Source organism: Ambystoma mexicanum, chromosome 3p (assembly GCF_040938575.1).
Source record: "Ambystoma mexicanum isolate Mex_15411 chromosome 3p, UKY_AmexF1_1, whole genome shotgun sequence".
Taxonomy (NCBI): Eukaryota; Metazoa; Chordata; class Amphibia; order Caudata; family Ambystomatidae; genus Ambystoma; species Ambystoma mexicanum.
In genome coordinates this window covers 324,104,075-324,122,796 of record NC_090925.1, presented here as the reverse complement: position 1 = coordinate 324,122,796, position 18,722 = coordinate 324,104,075, and the positions used below count along the sequence as shown (strand labels likewise).

At 47.2% G+C, this 18,722-nt stretch overlaps 1 protein-coding gene across 7 annotated transcripts in view; it reads left to right on the top strand.

The window, feature by feature from the left end:
• RTEL1 (regulator of telomere elongation helicase 1) overlaps nt 1–18,722 on the top strand; it is a 1,752,068-nt gene that overhangs the window by 196,580 nt on the left and 1,536,766 nt on the right. For all 7 annotated transcript variants that reach the window (XM_069650890.1, XM_069650893.1, XM_069650896.1 and 4 more), the window contains 3 exons: nt 9,261–9,321; nt 12,129–12,204; nt 12,564–12,648. In XM_069650890.1, coding sequence (XP_069506991.1) covers nt 9,261–9,321; nt 12,129–12,204; nt 12,564–12,648 — 222 coding nt within the window. The remainder of the gene's footprint in view (nt 1–9,260; nt 9,322–12,128; nt 12,205–12,563; nt 12,649–18,722) is intronic.

Genomic DNA, 18,722 nt, shown 5'->3' with positions numbered 1-18,722 from the left:
TTGGACTTCCACGTAACTAAGGAAGAGAAAAAGACATTAATTCCAGGACAGCAAAACACCATAGCAAGAAGACCTACCTGAAAGACTCACGTCGGCATCAGTGAAGTAACTCGACAGCCATTGCCCACAAAGCACTACGCGCCCCTGCCAAGACAGCAGGACGGAGTACCCGCCAACATCAAGAACAAGGATTCTTCCGCTGGTCAGTACTGGGCATCGCTGGGAGGGATACCTGGACCCCGATTGCTGGGTGGCACCCTGTGGAACCAGGTGAGCGTAACAGGAGGGTTCGGATCACATTCTCTAGTTCTTCCAGTGTGAGTGGTGCATCTAATCTTTCTATATCTATCTCACTAAGCTTAGGCAGATGGATTTCTTCCAATGTTTCCCATATATCGATTTCCTCCTCCTCCTCCGTCCTGTCTGTGTATAATTCATGATAATATCTGTAGAAGCATTCGTTCACTCCTTCTGGAGTATCTTCCACTGAGCCATCAGACCTATGTATTTCTCGAATCACTTGTCTCGGGGTCTCACTCTTACACAACCAGGCCAACAGTCTACCTGGTTTATCACCCTCTGCATGCTGTCTTTCTATGTATTTCTTATAACTTAAGTTGCTTAACTGTTCCCAGTGGGCTCTGCATTTTTCCTGTAATTGTCGTATGACCTCCGTCTCTCCTGGGGGATCTGCCCCCTCTTGCATTTTGATCTCAACCTCTTTTTCCGTTTGCTGCAGTTCCTCCATTATACCACCTTGCAACCCCTTTGACCTTGAGATCGCTTCCCCTCTCACCACTATTTTAAAAGCTTCCCACAGCGTGCCGGCCGACTTCACACTATCTGTATTTAGTTCAAAGTACTCCCTTATAGAATTCCTTAATTCCTCTCCAAATATGGTATCCTTCAGCATTTTTGGCTCTAAGCTTCCACATTGGTATCTTCGGCCTGGGCGGTGAGGCTTGCCAAGTTACGATCAATGGTGCATGGTCCGATAGGACTGCTGCCTTGTTCTCTGCGCTTCTTATTTCCTCTTGCAGGATGTTGGCTACGAATACGTAATCCAACCTGGTGTGTAGCTCATCTGGGGCAGAATATGTGAGTACCCTCTGTGTTGTGGGTGAAGCTTCCTCCATATCTCTGTCGGGTGAAAATCCTGCACAAGTGTGTTCAGGGTTTTGCCACCGGGTTCGGCCTGATTACTTTATCATTGGATCTGTCAAGACTGGGATACAGTGCACAATTGAAATCTCCCCCTATTATGACTGCTCCATCTGCATATTGGCTGAGTTTGGCATACAGATTCCTGAAGTACAGTGCAGTGTCATTATTTGGGGCATAAACGTTACAAATATTTACTTATTTGTACCCCACTAGCCCTCTCAATAGTACCATCCTGCCATCTGTCTCCACCTCTTGATGTAACAATTTGAAAGGGACATGAGGCACCACCCATGTATGAACCCCTCTAGCGTACCCTGAGTACATAGCTCCCACCGTGGTCCCCTTTCCATTTCCTCTTAATCACCTCCTGCTTATCCCTGGTTATGGTCAAGTGGGTTTCTTGTAACAATGCTCTATCTTTTTTTTGTCTTCTCAGGTACATCATGATTTTGTTCCGTTTGATATAACTGTTCAACCCCCTCACGTTCCAGGTTACTATTTTTAAGTCCCCCATATCAGCCATATCATACTCCTCTCGTCATCACACCTGCCTTCTTCCTGTTTAGCCTGTGTTGTGATTGTAGACTCTTCCCCTTACACCTTTGCAACGCCCCTCTTTTCCCCTCTACCCCTTAACTGAACTCTCCTTACGCCCACCACCCATTTCCCAACCCCTCTGACCCCAGCCCCCTCTATAACAGTGGTCTTCAAACTTTTCTGGCCTGGGCCCCCCCGGAGCAAAATTTGGGCAGGCCGGGCCCACCCAAAAATACCAAATGGACAGTATGCACAAATGGCTATGAACGATTGTGCGCCGTCACTGCGCCCTACTCCCAGTATAGTGCCTGGGCTCCCCCTCTAGTATAGTCACTGGGCTCCCTCATCCCACTCAGTCCCTGGGCTCTCCCAACCCCATCACAGACCCTGGGCTCTCCCCGCCCTTCTCCCACCACTATCCAGTGCTCCCGTCCATCCTGCTCCCATCCCAGGCCCGGGGCTCCCCCCACCCAGTTCCCAACACAGTCCGAGGGCCAGTGAGAGATGATGAATTTTTTAAGTGGAGGGGAATAAATAGTTCCCACAAAAATGGCATAGCGACCAAGCGCAGTGAGGGAGCCCGAACCAATCAAGGGGTTTTCGGGGGATCCCCCCCCCTTTGATTTCTTTAAAAATAATGGGTTAAAACATTGCATTTTAGAGCATACTTAAAAAAAAATGGGTTAAAAGCCAAACAGTTTGCAATTGGCGCTGGGGGGCCAAAGGGGAAAGCATGGTATTTTTGACTGGACATCTATGATAGATAAAAAAAAAATACCATCCCCGTCCCCTGGACTCTACAGTGCCTCCGAAGGAGAGCTGATTTTGGCAGGTGGGTAGCGGGATTTGGGCAACAAAGGCATTTTTAAAATGCTTTTGTTGTACAACCCTCCTTCCCCCCTCTACTCCCCACTCGCCAAAATCAGCTCAATGGACAAAACAAACACTCACACACACATCTTCACACAGCAATCATGCTATCATTCATACAAGCACCCATCCCCATACACTCACTCATAACAAAAGCATACACATATTTAAATAAAAAATAAATGAACATAAACGTATCTTGTGCAGGGACCTGAAATGCCCCACTCCAGGTGGTTCTGTCTGAATGTGCAAAGAGGTGCAGAAGCTCCCCCTCGCACAAACAGACATGCAGTGCCCCAGCCAGCATTTCCAATGAGCTATGCAAGGGTGGCATTGCTCACTGAGCATGTGCGGCTAGGGAACTGAACTGTCAAAGGGAAACGGCGCTCCCTCAACTGAAAAAAGCAGCTGAGGGAGTGCTCGGTGTTTCACTGGGCTGGCTCCTCAGCTCCTCCATAATGGTTGAAGGGGCTACTGGGTGGAGGCCCCCTCGCCCCTTATGGATGAGCTGCCAGGCTCAGACTGGCCTATAGGGCAATGCCCATACCAAAAATGCAAAATGCTAGTGTAGGCACTTTTTTTAGTCAATGTGGGCCAGTTTGATGAGTTACTTCACTATGCAGCTAGTAGTTTTGACCATTGTTGCTGAATAAACAGTCTTTAAATATCACAATTTACTTACATTTTAACAAAAAGCACCCCCTTGGATACTATTCAAACAGTCTTTGCCTAAAGGAATGAATATCAATTTGCAACTGTCGGACACTATTTCATTGGTGCCTGAGACAGTTTTATGTCCCAGTCCAACAATGTAAGCCACCCCTGCCCATATCCTCAAACTAAAAAAAAATATATATATATTTATTTTTTTACTTTTCATGCTGGGCTCTCTCGCCCCCCCCCCGGGATGTGGCCGTGTCCCCAAGAAGGGGGGGGGTGCACCCCACAGTTTGAAGACCTCTGCTCTATAACTATCCCACACACAAATCCTCCCAACTGTTGCCCAGCTCCATCCCTGGATCTCAAGCTCCCCTGCATCTCGACCCTGCCAGGCAGTCGCTGGTGCTAAGATCGCAGCAGGTGGATACTATACTACAATATCCTAACTACCTACCTATTGGGGGGGGAAGACATGCTCATCAGTGTCGCTCCAATAACATATTCTCAGTGCATCTACCATCAAATGTCTCTAAGCCTCCGCCATATCATCTCTGCGTCTCCTCCCATGACTCAGCTCGCCGGACAAGGTCTCTGATATAACTCTCACTCGCATATCATATGAGGGCGGCTTGTTGTGTCGACCCCACAAACCCACCCATCAACATCAAAGAAACATTAGTTCACTTATCCATTTTGCGCGCCTTCTGGTTGTCCTCTCCATCTGGGCAGTTCATTCTATCCATCCACGCCGCAGCGTCCTCCGGTGTCTCAAAGAAGAGCGTTTTGCCTCTGTGGAAAACCTTGAGTTTCGCTGGGTAGAGCAGTCTATACTTCAGACCAGTGTCTCGCAGTCGCTTCTTAACCGCCACAAAACTCGGGCATCTTCTTTGCACTAGGAATGTGTAATCAGAGTAAGCAGTGATCGCTGCCGACGCTCTGTTGATCCGCCTTTCCGGAAATGTTCGAGGACCTTCTATATATCCCTGTAACTTAATATTTTAGCTATGACCGGCCTTGGCGGGGCGCCCAGTGGGGTTCTCCTGATCTGGGCTCTGTGTGCCCTTTCCACAGGGAACCCTTGGGAAAGTGCCCCTGCTCTTTTTTCCTGTAGTAACATGTTCTCAATGTAATCCGTGGGGTCGGGGTTCTCCTCCCCCTCCAAGAGTCCCACAATGCGGATGTTGTTCGTTCTCGCCCTTCCTTCTGCTTCCTCAGCCTGGTTCTCCAGGTTGTCCACTCTTTGACGTAGTGTGTGAATCTCCCTGGTGCTTGCTGTACAGGTCTCCATATTGGCCTTCACCTCTTTCTCTAGCGTCCCTGTTCGTTCGGCTATAACTCTGACATCCTGTTGCAGAAGGCCCACATCGACACTGACTGCATCGATCTTAACTTCAAGAGAAATTTTCAATTCTGCTATGGAAGCGTCAAGTTTGGCTGTCAGACCAGCAATTGCTTCTAGGATCTGTTGATCCCCTCGTAGTGGTTCCGCCTTTCCAGATGTGATCTGCCCGACGGGCCAGTCCCCTCTCCAGACTGGCTAGGTTTAGTGAAGATGTTGTTTTGCCTTCGATTTGACCACCTTATTGGACATGTCTCATCATCTACATCTGTACGGCTCACGCTGCACCCTCTGAGCCCCAGGCTCAATCGTGGAATAGGCAGTGATACAATGTAGCAGCCCAGGCGTTGTTACCGCATTGGCTGTGTTGGATGCTCCTCCATTACTCTTTCCGCTATGGCTTACGCAAAAGTTCCCCAGCAGCCGCGCACAGTGTGTGCCTGCGACCAGATGCAGGGGGCGCTCGGGCAGGCAGACTGCTTCGAGCTGCAGCAGTTATCTCTGTGTCATGCAGGCTGCGCTCCGAGTTCACGCTGCATCTGCATTTATCCCGATCCACATATCTAGGACGCAGCAGTGTTTCCAGTGGAGTTCCTTGTGCAGCTCCTGTTCACTGCGATTCCGCATCAGCGAGGGGCTTTTCTCCAAAGTCCTTTGTTCACGAACGGTCCGCCGCCATGTTAGGTCCTGGCTCTGCAGATCCTCGCGTTCGTGATGATACCAATAACTTCAACGCCAGTGCATCATGCAGGCTCCCGGTGCACTTCAGACCTGCTCCATACTTTCATCTGTCTACACACATATTCTCATCTTCCATAGGCTTCTACATATGCACTTTTGCGTTGGATTAGTGTAGGATCGTCAGGAGCTCCTCCGAAGACATGACTCCTTACATGGCCCTGTAGCCACGCCCCCCTGCAATCTTAGAGTTGTCCCTCTTTATCTCACCGCCTTCCCCGAGTATTTTAGTATGACCTCCCTGTTGTGGAAATTCAGTATTTTAGTAATGGCAGGTCGTGGGTGGGGTCCCAGTGGTGGTCTCTTTTGCAGTGATCGATGGGCCCACTTGACTGTGAATGCCCTGTGACAGACTGCCTGGCCCAAATATCCTGCAGCAATAGGTTTTCCACATATACAGTGGGGTCCGATCCCTCTGGGAGCCCCAGTAGCCTTATGTTGTTCCTCTGGGCCCTCCCCTCCACGTCCTCCGCTCGTAGCTCCAGTGCTGTGTTCCGCCGCTCTAGGTCTCTGACCCGTGTTTCCAAGTCCTTAGTGGAGGCAGTTGTTTCTTTTAGCTCCAATTCAACTGACGTGACCCTCCCAGCTAGTTGCCAAACATCTTGCCTAACGAGTTCAAGGTCCACTTTAACCTCTTCTTTTCTAGTTTCCAGTGAAGATCTCAGGGCAGCTATCGCCGCCAGGACTGGGTCTTCCTGTGGGGTTTTTCCTCCCCCATGCATCTCCAGTTCTGCTTGCTTCGTCGTTGAGCACAATGGTGGGTCTCGATATTTGCCTTGGTCGGCAAACGGGTCCATAATTGAGGATTTGCTCTTTCCTTTGGTTTAGAGACATTGTTCCTGCCAGGAGTTAGAGCCGCTGGTATACTATGTTCTAGTATGTGTCAGAGTGCTAGGTGGGCCGCAGGGATTAATTCCAACATCTGGAGGCGGCCCAGTGTAATTTTATGCGTGCAGCGTGGGTTAAGACCATGTGATGCACCCTGCCGTCTGACAACCAGCACTCGATACTGCAGTCACCGTTATCCGCTTTAACATCCATAGGCTGGTGTCCGGGTGTTGAACAGCAGGGCTTCCACAGTGAACAGCTCACAGCGACACCAATGTTGCCCTAAGCAAGTGTCACTTGTGCTTATGTTGCCAGTTCTTGCGTGCTATTCTATCAAAACAGTAGATGCAGATGTAGGGGCACTTGGTGCATTACTAGTCCCTGGTATGGTCTATATTGTGTTTTCACAACGTCCAGCAAGCAGGAATGCCCCAGTAGGGAGCACTCACTCAAGTGATGCCGGTTATGGAGCAGGTTGGGCAGTCCCCCAGTGTAATGTCTGATGGTGCGTCTGAGCAATAAACTTCCTTCACCCTATTGTCAGGCCAGTGGGGTTAGGGACGGGCAGACATCGCCAGTGAAGAGCTCAGGGACCAGTGGCCATATGGTAAAGTGCACACCCCCCGCTACTGGGACCACAAACCAGCAGGGCGCATTTCAGCCTTCCTTGTATGGGATGCAGTCGGTGGGGGCCAGGGGAGGGCAGGTGCGACAGGCTTCCTCACCAACCCTACTGTACCTTGGAGCTATGCAGGCAAATTTTCATTTTGTGCACCACTCTTTACCGCTTCATGTGCTGGATTCCATCAGCCCGCTGTCTTCCCCCAAGCAGCAATCCCTCTTAGGTTGGTGGGTGGTCCGGGGCACCCCCAGCAGTGACTGGTCTCCCTCTGGTTTTGGTGCACCCCCGAATATGCTCTCTCCTCAGCTGGTGCCTAAAGCCAGTCAGGGTTTAGGTTAAATATTGCAAGGGAGGTCTGGGCACAAATACCTCTCTCCTGTGCGTGCCCCGGTCCGGTGCAGTAGCTGCCTTCAAGCAGCAGTACGGCGTGCCTTGTCCTGCCCTTCCAGGTGGAGACTGACATGCTGCCAGTAAAGCGGATTCCGCTATGTTCCCCAGGCAGCTGCACTTCAGCTAACGACAGGGACGTCCATTAGGTTTCGCAACTGCGACCTCTGAGGTCTCCCTTGCGACCTCTAAAAAAAAATACAAAAATAAATAAAAGGGGGAGGGGGTTTGTAATGCAAGCTCCTGGGCTGTGGCCAGCACCATGTGGCTCTTTACTTCTTGATAGCTGGCTTTCTGGTTCAGGCCCCTTACAAAAAAGAAAAATAAGAACAGGAGTGCCACAAGTCTAACACTTTCAGCACTGACCCTAAATAAGAAAGACTAGGAATAGCAAATAATGTCTTTCTGGAATTCTATACAATAATTGGTAGACTCGTTAAAGGTTTATTTCAGGCACACTTCAGGAGGTGAGTCACTGATTTAGTCTGTTCTTAAACGCCTCAACTCAGCCTTTCATCCTTCTGAGGTCGATAGATGAGTATCAACACAGGTTGGGTGATATTGGGTGTATATTTCTTCTATATAAAGCGTTTAACACACCATTACCATTTGGTCATGGACGTCTGCTTGCATTCACAGTAATTTGGTAATATGGGCCTATACACACTGATCTTAACGATACATATGGCGATCCATTCTTGTGTGAAATGCACATCACATTATATTGATATCGTAACCATATTTTTTGTAGTGTACAATGCTATGTGATGCCACTTCCTGTTTTGTCGACGGGTGAAAGGTTGTGTTCCATTGCTTCCCGTGATATCACTTCGGGGTGGGGTCAAATTACATTACTTCCTATGATGCCATCAGGGGGGTCAAAGGTTGTGTGGTGTCACCTCCGCTACCCCAGGCATTTTGGTGAAATGACGTGTCCGGGTAACGCCACAGGCTCCCACCACCTTTCTTCTTTGTACACACGTTTGTGTGTGCCGCTGGCGCACTCGCCCAGTGCAGGCACCGTCTCCTCCAGGGACCGCCTGTCTAAGCTCCACAGACACTACGAGGGCACGGCCAGCCCTATGTAATTACAGCAGGACCGCAAGCTCCTGCTCAGACACTGCGATTGCTGCACAGAAATCCAACAGAGGTGGCGCCAAGTAAAGCCTGTTCCAACACAGGTAACCAAAGGGTTGCACTCGAGGCTCAGCGCTGTCTCCTTCCCTCCTCTTCCTCACTGGAGAGCTTTCACAGCGGCCATCTTTTTGCCGACAGGGTAGGATTTCTCGTTAGGATTTCTCCATGAGCTCTGCTCTGATTTTCACCGAGACAAGGCTGGACCTCAGGCCATCCATTTCCCCTGCAGATCGTTGCTTTTGAATGTCCCAGCAGAGCAACGCAACCACCAGAAACCAGGATCAGTGCAGGATCTATACGGGAGCTCAGTGAGTTCAAAACTTCACCCCATGGGCTCAGGCCACCCCCCTCCTTACGTCGACATTCAAGACACAATTTTTGAATTTGGGTTACGTTACCATTCTTTTGTTTGCACAAGACTGTATTGATCAACCATGGGCCTGAATGTGGGGAATGATGGGAACGTTGTTTTGAGACATTTGCTGGGCACTACAGTTGAAAGTTGTACTATTTTAGTTGTTGGCAAGGACCAAGCATATTGATTTAGGCTTTTGCATTGCAATATATGTATTTGTATCACCTAAGCAGTGTTTCCTTTGAAGGACCCAACACTACAACCTGACCATAGAACCTAAAAGCTAGGAGTGGCTGATTGATAGAAGTCTGCAGTAAATCCATCTCTGTTGAGACCACTAATATGTGGTCTAGTCTGTGTCGGGATCATAAACATGGGGTCCTAGATTTCACAGCCAACCAAAAGCACTGGCCTGGTGTGTGCAGCACATCTAATTGTTAGCCATGCTCTGCATACATGTTGTGCTGGGATTTTCGTGTCCATGTGGACAGTTGTGATGTAGGACAATGGTTTGTACATATCTCCCTCTAGCGAATGGTCAGCAGACCTCTGTATAATCTTCCAAACACAGACAAGTCCCCAAACTTGTTTAAAACATAACTTTTTTTCTTTTTTCTTTTTAGGTTCACCTGTGCCGCGCAAAAGTGTCAACTCGCTCTTGCCAGTTCTACAATAATGTGGAAGGTGAGGTGGCACCCACTTCTGTTTTTCACAGGGTTCTGTGGAGCAACGTACACTTATGCATTATTTTAATCTTTCTTTCTTGCCTATTTTCACTTTACCCTCAGTTACTAGTTCTGGAAAACACATGGGAAATTGGTCGTTTTAAAGTTCTGGTAGTAGAAAAGCAGTGAGCTGAAGTATCTGAAAACATTAGCAGGGGTATACTGGCTTGAAACACTGAAACATGATAGTGCCGCCACAGCCTCTGTCCAGGTGTGCTGAATAAGATTGCGGTGGTCCTGGAAAAGCAGAAGATGCTGGAGACATGGATTTAGGAAAGCATATTGTAATGAATCCTATAGAGCCATCACTGAACCCCAGCATAAAATCTCCTCCCATGTAGCCAGGGGAAGGCAACAGATTCATGATCCTGACCATGGGGTTTTGGGGGTGGTGGTATGAGATAGGATCACATGGGAGGAGATGGCTGTCGGGTAGATGTAATAACTCCATCTGGAGAGCTGCGGTATTCTTCCATAAATATTGAATATGACCCTATAATACCTACATTCCTGCTTTTCATGTTGTCATTATACCAATCGTTCCAGTGGTAAACCCCTAACACCCCTTCTTACTAAACACCCTAGACAGGATACCATTCACACTACACATGTACATAATGCTCACTTAACATCTCCTGTTATTGTTGGTTTTGATGTGAACACAAATATAAAGCAAAATACCTTTAAAAGGTCCAAATCTCCTCTGGACTTCAATTCCCATAAAACCTTCAGTACTGGGACGAAGAAGGAGAGAATGGAGTTAATCTGGAGCAGAATAAATGCCAGTGTACAGTCTAGTTGTAATGCCCATCAGCTCTGTGGAATATTTAAAAATGGTGTGCCTTTTCATGGCAGCAGTGAAGGAGAAGAGTGAGATATAGAACGGGCGCAGCGCGAAGCAGACCTGAAGACAGATGCACGCAAGCACACTCTGTGGAGGAAAGCAGGCATTTTACACTGGAACGGCGAGACACTCGGAGAAGCAGAGCAGTGCAGCAGAAGAACCGTGGACAAGCAGGCCGAAGTAGAGAGGCTGTGGAGGACGCGGGCACAGTAAAAGGCAGAAGTTCCACTGGTGGATGACTGAGAAGCCGCTAGGAGAACCGCGTGAGGGTCTGCAAAGCGGGGAACGCTTCCCCTGAGACAGACATTGCTGCCGCCATACTCCATTGGTCGGACACACCAGCAAACACTGGTGAGCCTGCTCAAGAGTATTGGGCGCCCCAGCGCATGCTGACGGGCGCACAAACAATTGCAAACTCACTTTAAATATGAAACAAGTGACATAGACTGAATTTACACAAAGTCTCTCTATATGAGATGTCGATATGGGGAAAGCTGGAGTAAATGTTGTCATGAGCAAATTACCTTTAATGAAGCAATTGAAAGGCTGTATTAATCCACCCTATAATATAAAATCATAAGTGCCGATTTTGTGTAACGTTTCATATGAGTCTGGTGGCATTCTGTTTCACATGCATCCAACTTTCATGGTATACTGTCCAAATCTACAATTTCTAAGGCATTTGAAGTTTATTAACAGACATTAACTGGTGAAGTTGTGTGGTGAAGTTGTGTAAGTGATAAGTGCCGGTACCATATTGCTTTGAATTGGGGTAATTGTATTCCTTGAAGATATGGGTCTGCTGTCATTCCGTCAGACATTTCTCCAACTTTGTTGGTATACTGTCCCCAAGAGGGGGGGGGTGCGAACGAAGCGAGCCCTTGGTGGAGTATCCCTACAAGTGACCAAGCCGCCGAGTTCAACACTCGGCAGTCAATGGGGAGCGGAAGGGGGCGGGGTTGTTGGGCACCAAAAAGCCCCCCTAGTGTTAATATATGAAAAGTCAATATAGGGAAGAATGGAACAAGTATTGCCACAAGCTAATGAATGCTAACAGTGAAGATAACAACCAAAACGTGTGCAAGTGTCCATGTAAGGGTTGCTAATATGGGGGAAGCTGGAACAAGTAATACCTGGAGCCAATAGAGTATAAACAGTGAAGGCATCCAACTGTGTTGTACTTAAAGGTAAAGAGAACTGAAAGATTGTTAAAAGACCTGGTGAAAGAAGTGCATCAGGCAGTGAGCCTTTGGGGGAAAGATACCTGGCAGGAGAGTATACCAGGGGACCTACTAAGCCCAGATGGAGATTCCTGGCAGGGGAATACACCAGGTAATCCATCCAGAGTTTGCGTACAGAAAATACATTGTGCAAAGAGTTTCCTGGCAGGAGAGTACACCAGGAGACCTTCATTAATACATTTTTGAGTAAAACCACTATTGTTTGGATGAGACACTTCATCATCTGGGGGAGGTGTTATGTGAAAGAGACATTACTACCACTCTTAAAATAACTATTGTTTGAACTGAACACTTTCAATATTCTACCTGAAACAGTTCAGAGGAAGGGAATCCCTCTGGATACAAGGTTTGTTTTGTTGGATTTACAGATTTGGTTTTTGCATTTTAATTTAAAGCAGAGGAATTACCTTGCACATTTTGTTGTTCATTTTTAGTGTGCGGGTCAGATATGTTTTGGACACAAGGACAATTTGCCTACGTTTGACGAGACACAGACTGATCTTTAGTTTTAGTTTCATAGGTACGGAAACTCTCTTTAGGATAGGGACAGAATGGCCTTTATCAAACCCTTTTAATAAAATGTCTAATGTTAAAAGCATTACAACTTTATGTCCGTTTCTCATTTCTGACCCCGCACAATACACACTTGTAAAAATGTTGTCCTGTTTCCATCCCTTATAGAAAAGAGCACTGAGAAGGATCTCATCACCAACATCCTGGACATTGAAGACCTGGTTAAGAGTGGATCCAAGCACAGGTAAGAGTTCTCTACCCCTCAGGCCTTGGTATGAAAACCAGTCCCTTCTCTTATGTAAGCTGCAGTTAGAATTGCTTATAGCTAATCTTGTCATATCTTCCCCAGCTGTCCCCCCTTCATGCACCTGTAATGGGTGGAATGTTGTCCTGCTATTTACCCAAACAAATCCGTTTGTTACCTTGAAGTCTCCTTTCTCTCCAGGAAGCTTCTCACTTGTCTCCCTTGTCTCTTTACAGAGGCTTTTTTGAAAAGGCCAAACATTCCATAATTCTTCTTTTTGTTCCGCTAATTATAGACACTATAAAAATGTTTTTTCTGAATCCAATGTTTGGAGACTTTTTTTTTCTTCTTCTCCCCAGGGCCTGTCCATATTATCTATCGAGGGCTCTAAAGCAGCAGGCAGACATAATCTTCATGCCGTACAATTACTTGCTGGATCTTAAGGTAAACACTTTGTGCACACAGCATATTTTGGTGACGATCAGCTATGATCATGGGAGGTTGGTTGGAATGGAATCCTACTTTTGAAATGTATTCTCAGTCTTGGGTTTAGTTCTTGCCTTGTTCGTGATGGCAAGTTTGTGCTGCTAATCCAGCAGACATGCTCCTTTGTGCTGGATGAGAGCTCTCCTTTTCACTTTGTGTGGCCTTGTCATTAGAATTCTCATAAGTCCTCTGGTGAGCAGTTCAAGAAGACCAATCTTAATGTGTGTACAGGTTTTCCAAAAAAGCCATACAAACTCTCATAATGATAAATGTGGCACAACAGTCTGGCTTTACTGTTAAACTGTAAGATTGACTGGTTTAAAGTATAGCTCACACCAGTACATCAGCACAAAATAAAGTAATGTACACATAGTATAATTACTGAAAAGGCATATACTCTATATAAAAGTTGTGGACAAAAGAATTATCTGTAGGTTATAATTCACAATCTTAGCACTGAATATCAATAACAGTAACAATGTCACAAGGGGATGCACAATACACCTCTAAGACGGAGGTAAAGCAGTTGCAGTGATTTTGTATTGTTAGCAACAAGTTAACAGGTGCTTCATAAACAGAAAGCCTTTAAAAATAAGAGGTACGTTGTTAAGATTCAGTAGTGTCTCACAAACTTTTACTCACGCGCCTAAAACAGTTTTCAACACTATCCCCAAGGTAAGCTATTCTTAGAGTATACTTTAGACAGTCAGACTAATTAATAACTTTTGGTCTATAGAAATTGAACAAGTCAACTGGACAGCTTGAGGTGATGTATATACATTTTACCAGTTCTGCAGTCACCATAGGGAGTGCCAACCACTGGTCTAGTAAGGATGTGGAGCCCTACCAGATGAATTACAGACCCAGGCTCTATGGCCAACCGCTGGAGATGGATGGTTGCAGAGTAGAGCAAGCATCCCTTAGCAGTGATGATCCATGGTCAGGGAGAGCTTGGGCTGCAGTTAAGGCTTCAACAGAAAATACTCATGAAGCATCTGAAGTCCGAAGGCCACCTGAGTGTCACTGTTAAAAAGGCCCAGAAATTGCAGGTGCAGAAGTGGATTTTTGATTTTCGTATCCATTTCTGAAGCATGATCTAAAACTCTTGACGCTGGAGAACCCCCTTACGGTGACCCATGAACAACTGGGCTTGATGGTCAAAGTAGCAAGGAATGTGAGCAATATCGGCTTATACCAGGAGACCTCAAATTCTCCTGTTTGGATGGTGGACAAGCTTTGTGAAGACTCCCTTGATAAAAAGTAGCTGCAGACATCTGAGGCTTAATGTCCCACAACAGAAAAGTTGCTTTAGGGTGAGTGGCACAACACTGACGTTCCAGGCACAGCAGAGGCCCCCACTCTGTATGAGCGGATGTGTGGATTTAGGAGAATTGGGGGAGCATCAAAAAAATTTGTAGGATGTTGACCCGACTGCCTGCGCCTGCCGGTTCAAGGGGATGAAGTGCCTACAACAGGGTTACTCTTGTTGATGAGCGAGAACTTCACCTTCAGGAGGAAAGGATGGCATCAGCACCTTCCCTTTGATATTCGCTAAACCACTTCTTGCTTACTCCAGACCTTCCTGCCAACTCCTCTACAACCTCTTCTGTCTCTCATTCGCCTCTAGCCTCATGTCTAAATTCTCTTTGCCATTGTCTGTTGGCTCTTCCACCTCTAACTTAACAGCCCTTGATAATCACCAACCTCCTGATGTCCCTCCCCCCCTCACTATCACCAATCTCGCCACAATTTTCTGATCGTCTTCACCCATTTGGGCATTGTCACTTTTCCAGATGTCACTCCCACCTTTTTCTCCCCTTCAGGTGTTTTCATTGCTCCTCTGCGCACCACTCTTTCCCTTTCTATTTTAGCCTTTGTAACCTCTGCCTCGTTGACCACCTTCTCTCCTTTGGGTCTTTTCTCCTCTCCTGTAATCGCCACACTCCTCTGTAGTATTTTCACTCACTACTTCTTCACTCCTTTGTACATTGCTCTTCCGCTATCTACTTCTAATCTCCCCTTCTCCACTCTCTTGGGCACCACCACGGACGCCATTTCGCCAAAATGCCAGGGGTAGTGGAAGTTACATCACATGACCCTCGACCTCTGATGATATCACTGGAAGTGGTCATTTGACCCCACCCCGAAGTGATATCGCGGGAAGCAATGGAACACAACCTTTCACCCGTCGACAAAACAGGAAGTGGCATCACATAGCATTGTACACTACAAAAAATATGGTTACGATATCACTATAATGTGATGTGCATTTCATACGAGAATGGATCGCCATATGTATCGTTAAGATCAGTGTGCACACCTGGGCTTGCACTGTAACCTTAGCAAGCTGTACCAATGTTATCTACTGCTAACTCATATGCTATGTTTTATTATCAAGTCTTCTGTAACAGCGCCACGATGCCTCAGGGCAACTCTGCGCGCTTTATAAATTGCAAATAAATAAATAAAATAAATAAATATCACCCAACCTGTGTTGGTACTCATTTATCGACCTCAGAAGGATGAAAGGCTGAGTTGAGGCGTTTAAGAACAGACTAAATCAGTGACTCACCTCCTGAAGTGTGCCTGAAATAAACCTTTAATGAGTCTAGCAATTATTGTATAGAATTCCAGAAATACATTATTTGGTATTCCTATTCTTGCTTATTTAGGGTCAGTGCTGAAAGTGTTAGACTTGTGGCATTCCTATTCTTATTCTTATTTTTTTTTAAGGAGCCTGAACAAGAAAGCCAGCCATCCAGAAGTAAAGAGCCACATGGTGCTGTCCACAGCCCAGGAGCTTGCATTACAAACCCCCCCACCCCCCTTTTTTTATTTATTTATTTTTTTTAAATTTGTTTTTATTAGGTTTTCAAAATAGACATTGTACATGAACAGAGAAGTAGAAACTGAAAATGTCATTTGAAATAACAACGAGTACCTGTTCAGATCAGGTTCTTCCTGGTAATAGGAAAATGCAATTATAGAGCATACAGTAACAGAAGAACACAGGGGAACCAAGAGTATACACAGATACGTCATCTCTCTTCCCCCAACAGATGTAATGTCGATACCCCCTCCCCCCTCCCCCCCGGAATGGAAGACTGGTCGTTTGGTGATTTTTGCATCGTTGGTCAAGGTGTATGTTGTGGATCAGGGCTAGGTCATTTGAGTTCTGCCGTGGGGGCATTCATGAGGTGGGTGTGGTTACAGGCCTGGAATGGTTGTGTCTAGTGGCATGGGGGAGGATCTGTGGCAAAGTGGCGGTGGGGTTATCCCTAGAGGAGGAGGACGGTCTGGTCCGGTTTCCTCAGGGCAGAGAGCCATCTTTGCCGAGGGTTGGTTCTGGAGTGGACGTGTGTGCGCTCAGAAATTCGGACCATAACAGTTCGCATTGTGACGCTCTACCATGGAGTGATGCCGTTATCTTTTCCATCGTGCAAAGGTTTAAAGCGACGTTAATCCATTCTTTCTTACTCGGGGTCAACAATGATTTCCATTTGGTCGCTATCAATGCCCTCGCCGCAAGTAGTAAGTGGGGGACTATTCCTTGGACCTTCGTCCATTCGCCATCCTCCGCCTCCAGACTAAATAGCACCAGTTGCGGGGTCAGGGCCCTCTGGATCCCGTCCGTGTGCCTTATCCAGCCCAGCACCTCATCCCAAAAAATCTGGACCCTAGGGCAGTCCCACCACATATGCCAATAATCAGCTATTTGACCACATTCGCGCCAACAGTGGGGGGATGATGTTTGATACATTTTTGATAATCTGTATGGGTCGTATTGCCAGCGGTGGAGGAGCTTGATGGAGTGCAATTTGTATTGGCATGAAATAGAGGTGGTTGTGGCCATGGAGCACATTTTGTCCCATATTTCGTGTACAATTTCAGTCCCCATGTCGTTCTCCCATCGTGTTCGGAGAGTGTGTGTCGAGCCAGTACCACCCTCCAATAACAGCTTATACATTATCGAGATCAGTCCCTTCCTGTCAGTCTTGGAGTCTAACATTTTTTCAAATGGGGTGAGTTCTCTGGTCAGTTTATCCTTCCACACCTCCCTCGTCAGGACTCCTTTAATTTGGAGGTAGTGAAAAGCGGATAGTTCCTATGTTTAAGGTCTCTGTTAGGGCTGGTAAGGTGATGAAGGAGTCGGTACGAACAAGTTGACCCACCCGCTCAAGTCCCGCCTCATACCAGGTCTGGAATCTTTCTACGTTGGGAATATGATTGTTAATACCTGGTGACCATAAGTGGCTTAGTGGGGACGGCCAAGTTGTAATGCATGTCATATCCGTTCCCTCCCTCCAGGTGTCCCACAGGGCTACAAATAGTGGGTGGTTTTTCGTTCTTCTCAACACCCATTTTCGCGGTGCCCACATCCACTCCCCAAGTGTTGCAGGTGCAAGGTAGTGGTTGTCCATTGCCACCCATTGTGGTTCCCTGTAGTTGCGTAGGTGGGGGACAAGTAGACGGAGTTGGGCTGCTGCATGGTATTTTCTCAGGTCAGGTAGTCCTACCCCTCCTTTATCTTTGGGCAGTGTGAGGGTGGCATATGCTATACGGGGCTTCTTACCTTGCCAGAGAAATTTTAGAATTTCCCTCCTGATGTCTATGAAGTACCGTTGAGGGATCACGATTGGGAGCATCTGGAATGGGTAAAGGAACCGCGGGAGGCAAGTCATTTTTATCGCATTGAGCCTGCCCAACCACGATATTGTGAGTTTACCCCACCTGGCGAGGTCCGACCGGAGTTTAATTAAGAGCTGGGGAAAGTTTGCTTCGTAGAGAGAGGCAATATTTTTGGTGATTCGGATCCCTAGGTATTGTAATGTATGGTGTTCGATCGTTAGCCCCAGGGAGGAATATCTTTCCGTGTTCGTGGGTGGGTCACCTTGTAAGGGGAAAAGGACTGACTTAGCGCGGTTGATCTTAAACCCCGACAGGCGGCCGTATTCCTCAAGTAGGAGGATGGCTCGAGGAATGGAGGTCTCTGGGTTGACTACGTGTAGTAGTATGTCGTCCGCATATAGCGCTAATTTATACTCTACGCCTCCCAGACGTATGCCCTCTACACCAAGGTCTTTTCTGATCTTGCATGCTACTGGTTCTAGCGATAGGGCGAACAAAATCGCTGAGAGGGGGCATCCCTGCCTGGTACCACGCGTTAGTCGGAACCACCTAGAGTATTCTCCATTCACATGGACCGATGCCGAGGGAGTTGAATAAATTGCTTGTATTCCCTTTCTCAAGTTGGGGCCAAGTCCTATCTTCTGGAGGACCTTCATTAAGAAGTCCCACTCTACCCTATCGAACGCTTTTTCGGCATCAATCGAGAGCAGCGCAGGGTTGGTGTGGAGGGTATGGGAGGTATGTATCAAGTGAAGGGTTTTGCGCATGGTGTCAGCGCCTTGACGGCCTAATATGAATCCTCCTTGGTCTGCGTGGATGAGACGGGGGAGGAACGATTCAAGTCTAGCGGCTAGGACCCTGGCATAAATTTTCGCGTCTAAGTTTAATAGGGAGATTGGGCGATAGGAGCCACATCTCGCGGGATCTCTCCCCTCCTTTGGGATAACCACAATAATCGCCCTCGTGAAAGAATCGGGGGGTTTCCCTGTCTTCAGGATCTGATTGAAGAGATCGGTGAGGAAGGGAGTGAGTTGTGTTGCAAACGTTTTATAAAATCCTGCCGAAAAGCCATCTTCCCCCGGGGATTTGCCTGATGCGAGTCTCTTTATTGCTTCATGGATCTCCGCACTTGTTATGGGGTTGTCAAGGGATTCGGCCTCTGTGACTGTAATCTTGGGCATGTCGATGTCGTTTAAGTATGTTTGGATGTTTAGTGCGTCGGGTTCCCCGTCGGGGGTATACAGAGCTTCAAAAAAGTTGGCAAATTTTTCCGGGATGGTGGTTTGGGGCGCTTCCGGGGTGTTGTCAGCATCAGATAGTTCATGTACCCTCCTGTCGGCTTGCTGGGCCCGTAATCTAGCTGCTAATAGCGCGTCAGCTCTGTCCCCTTTCTCATAAAACTT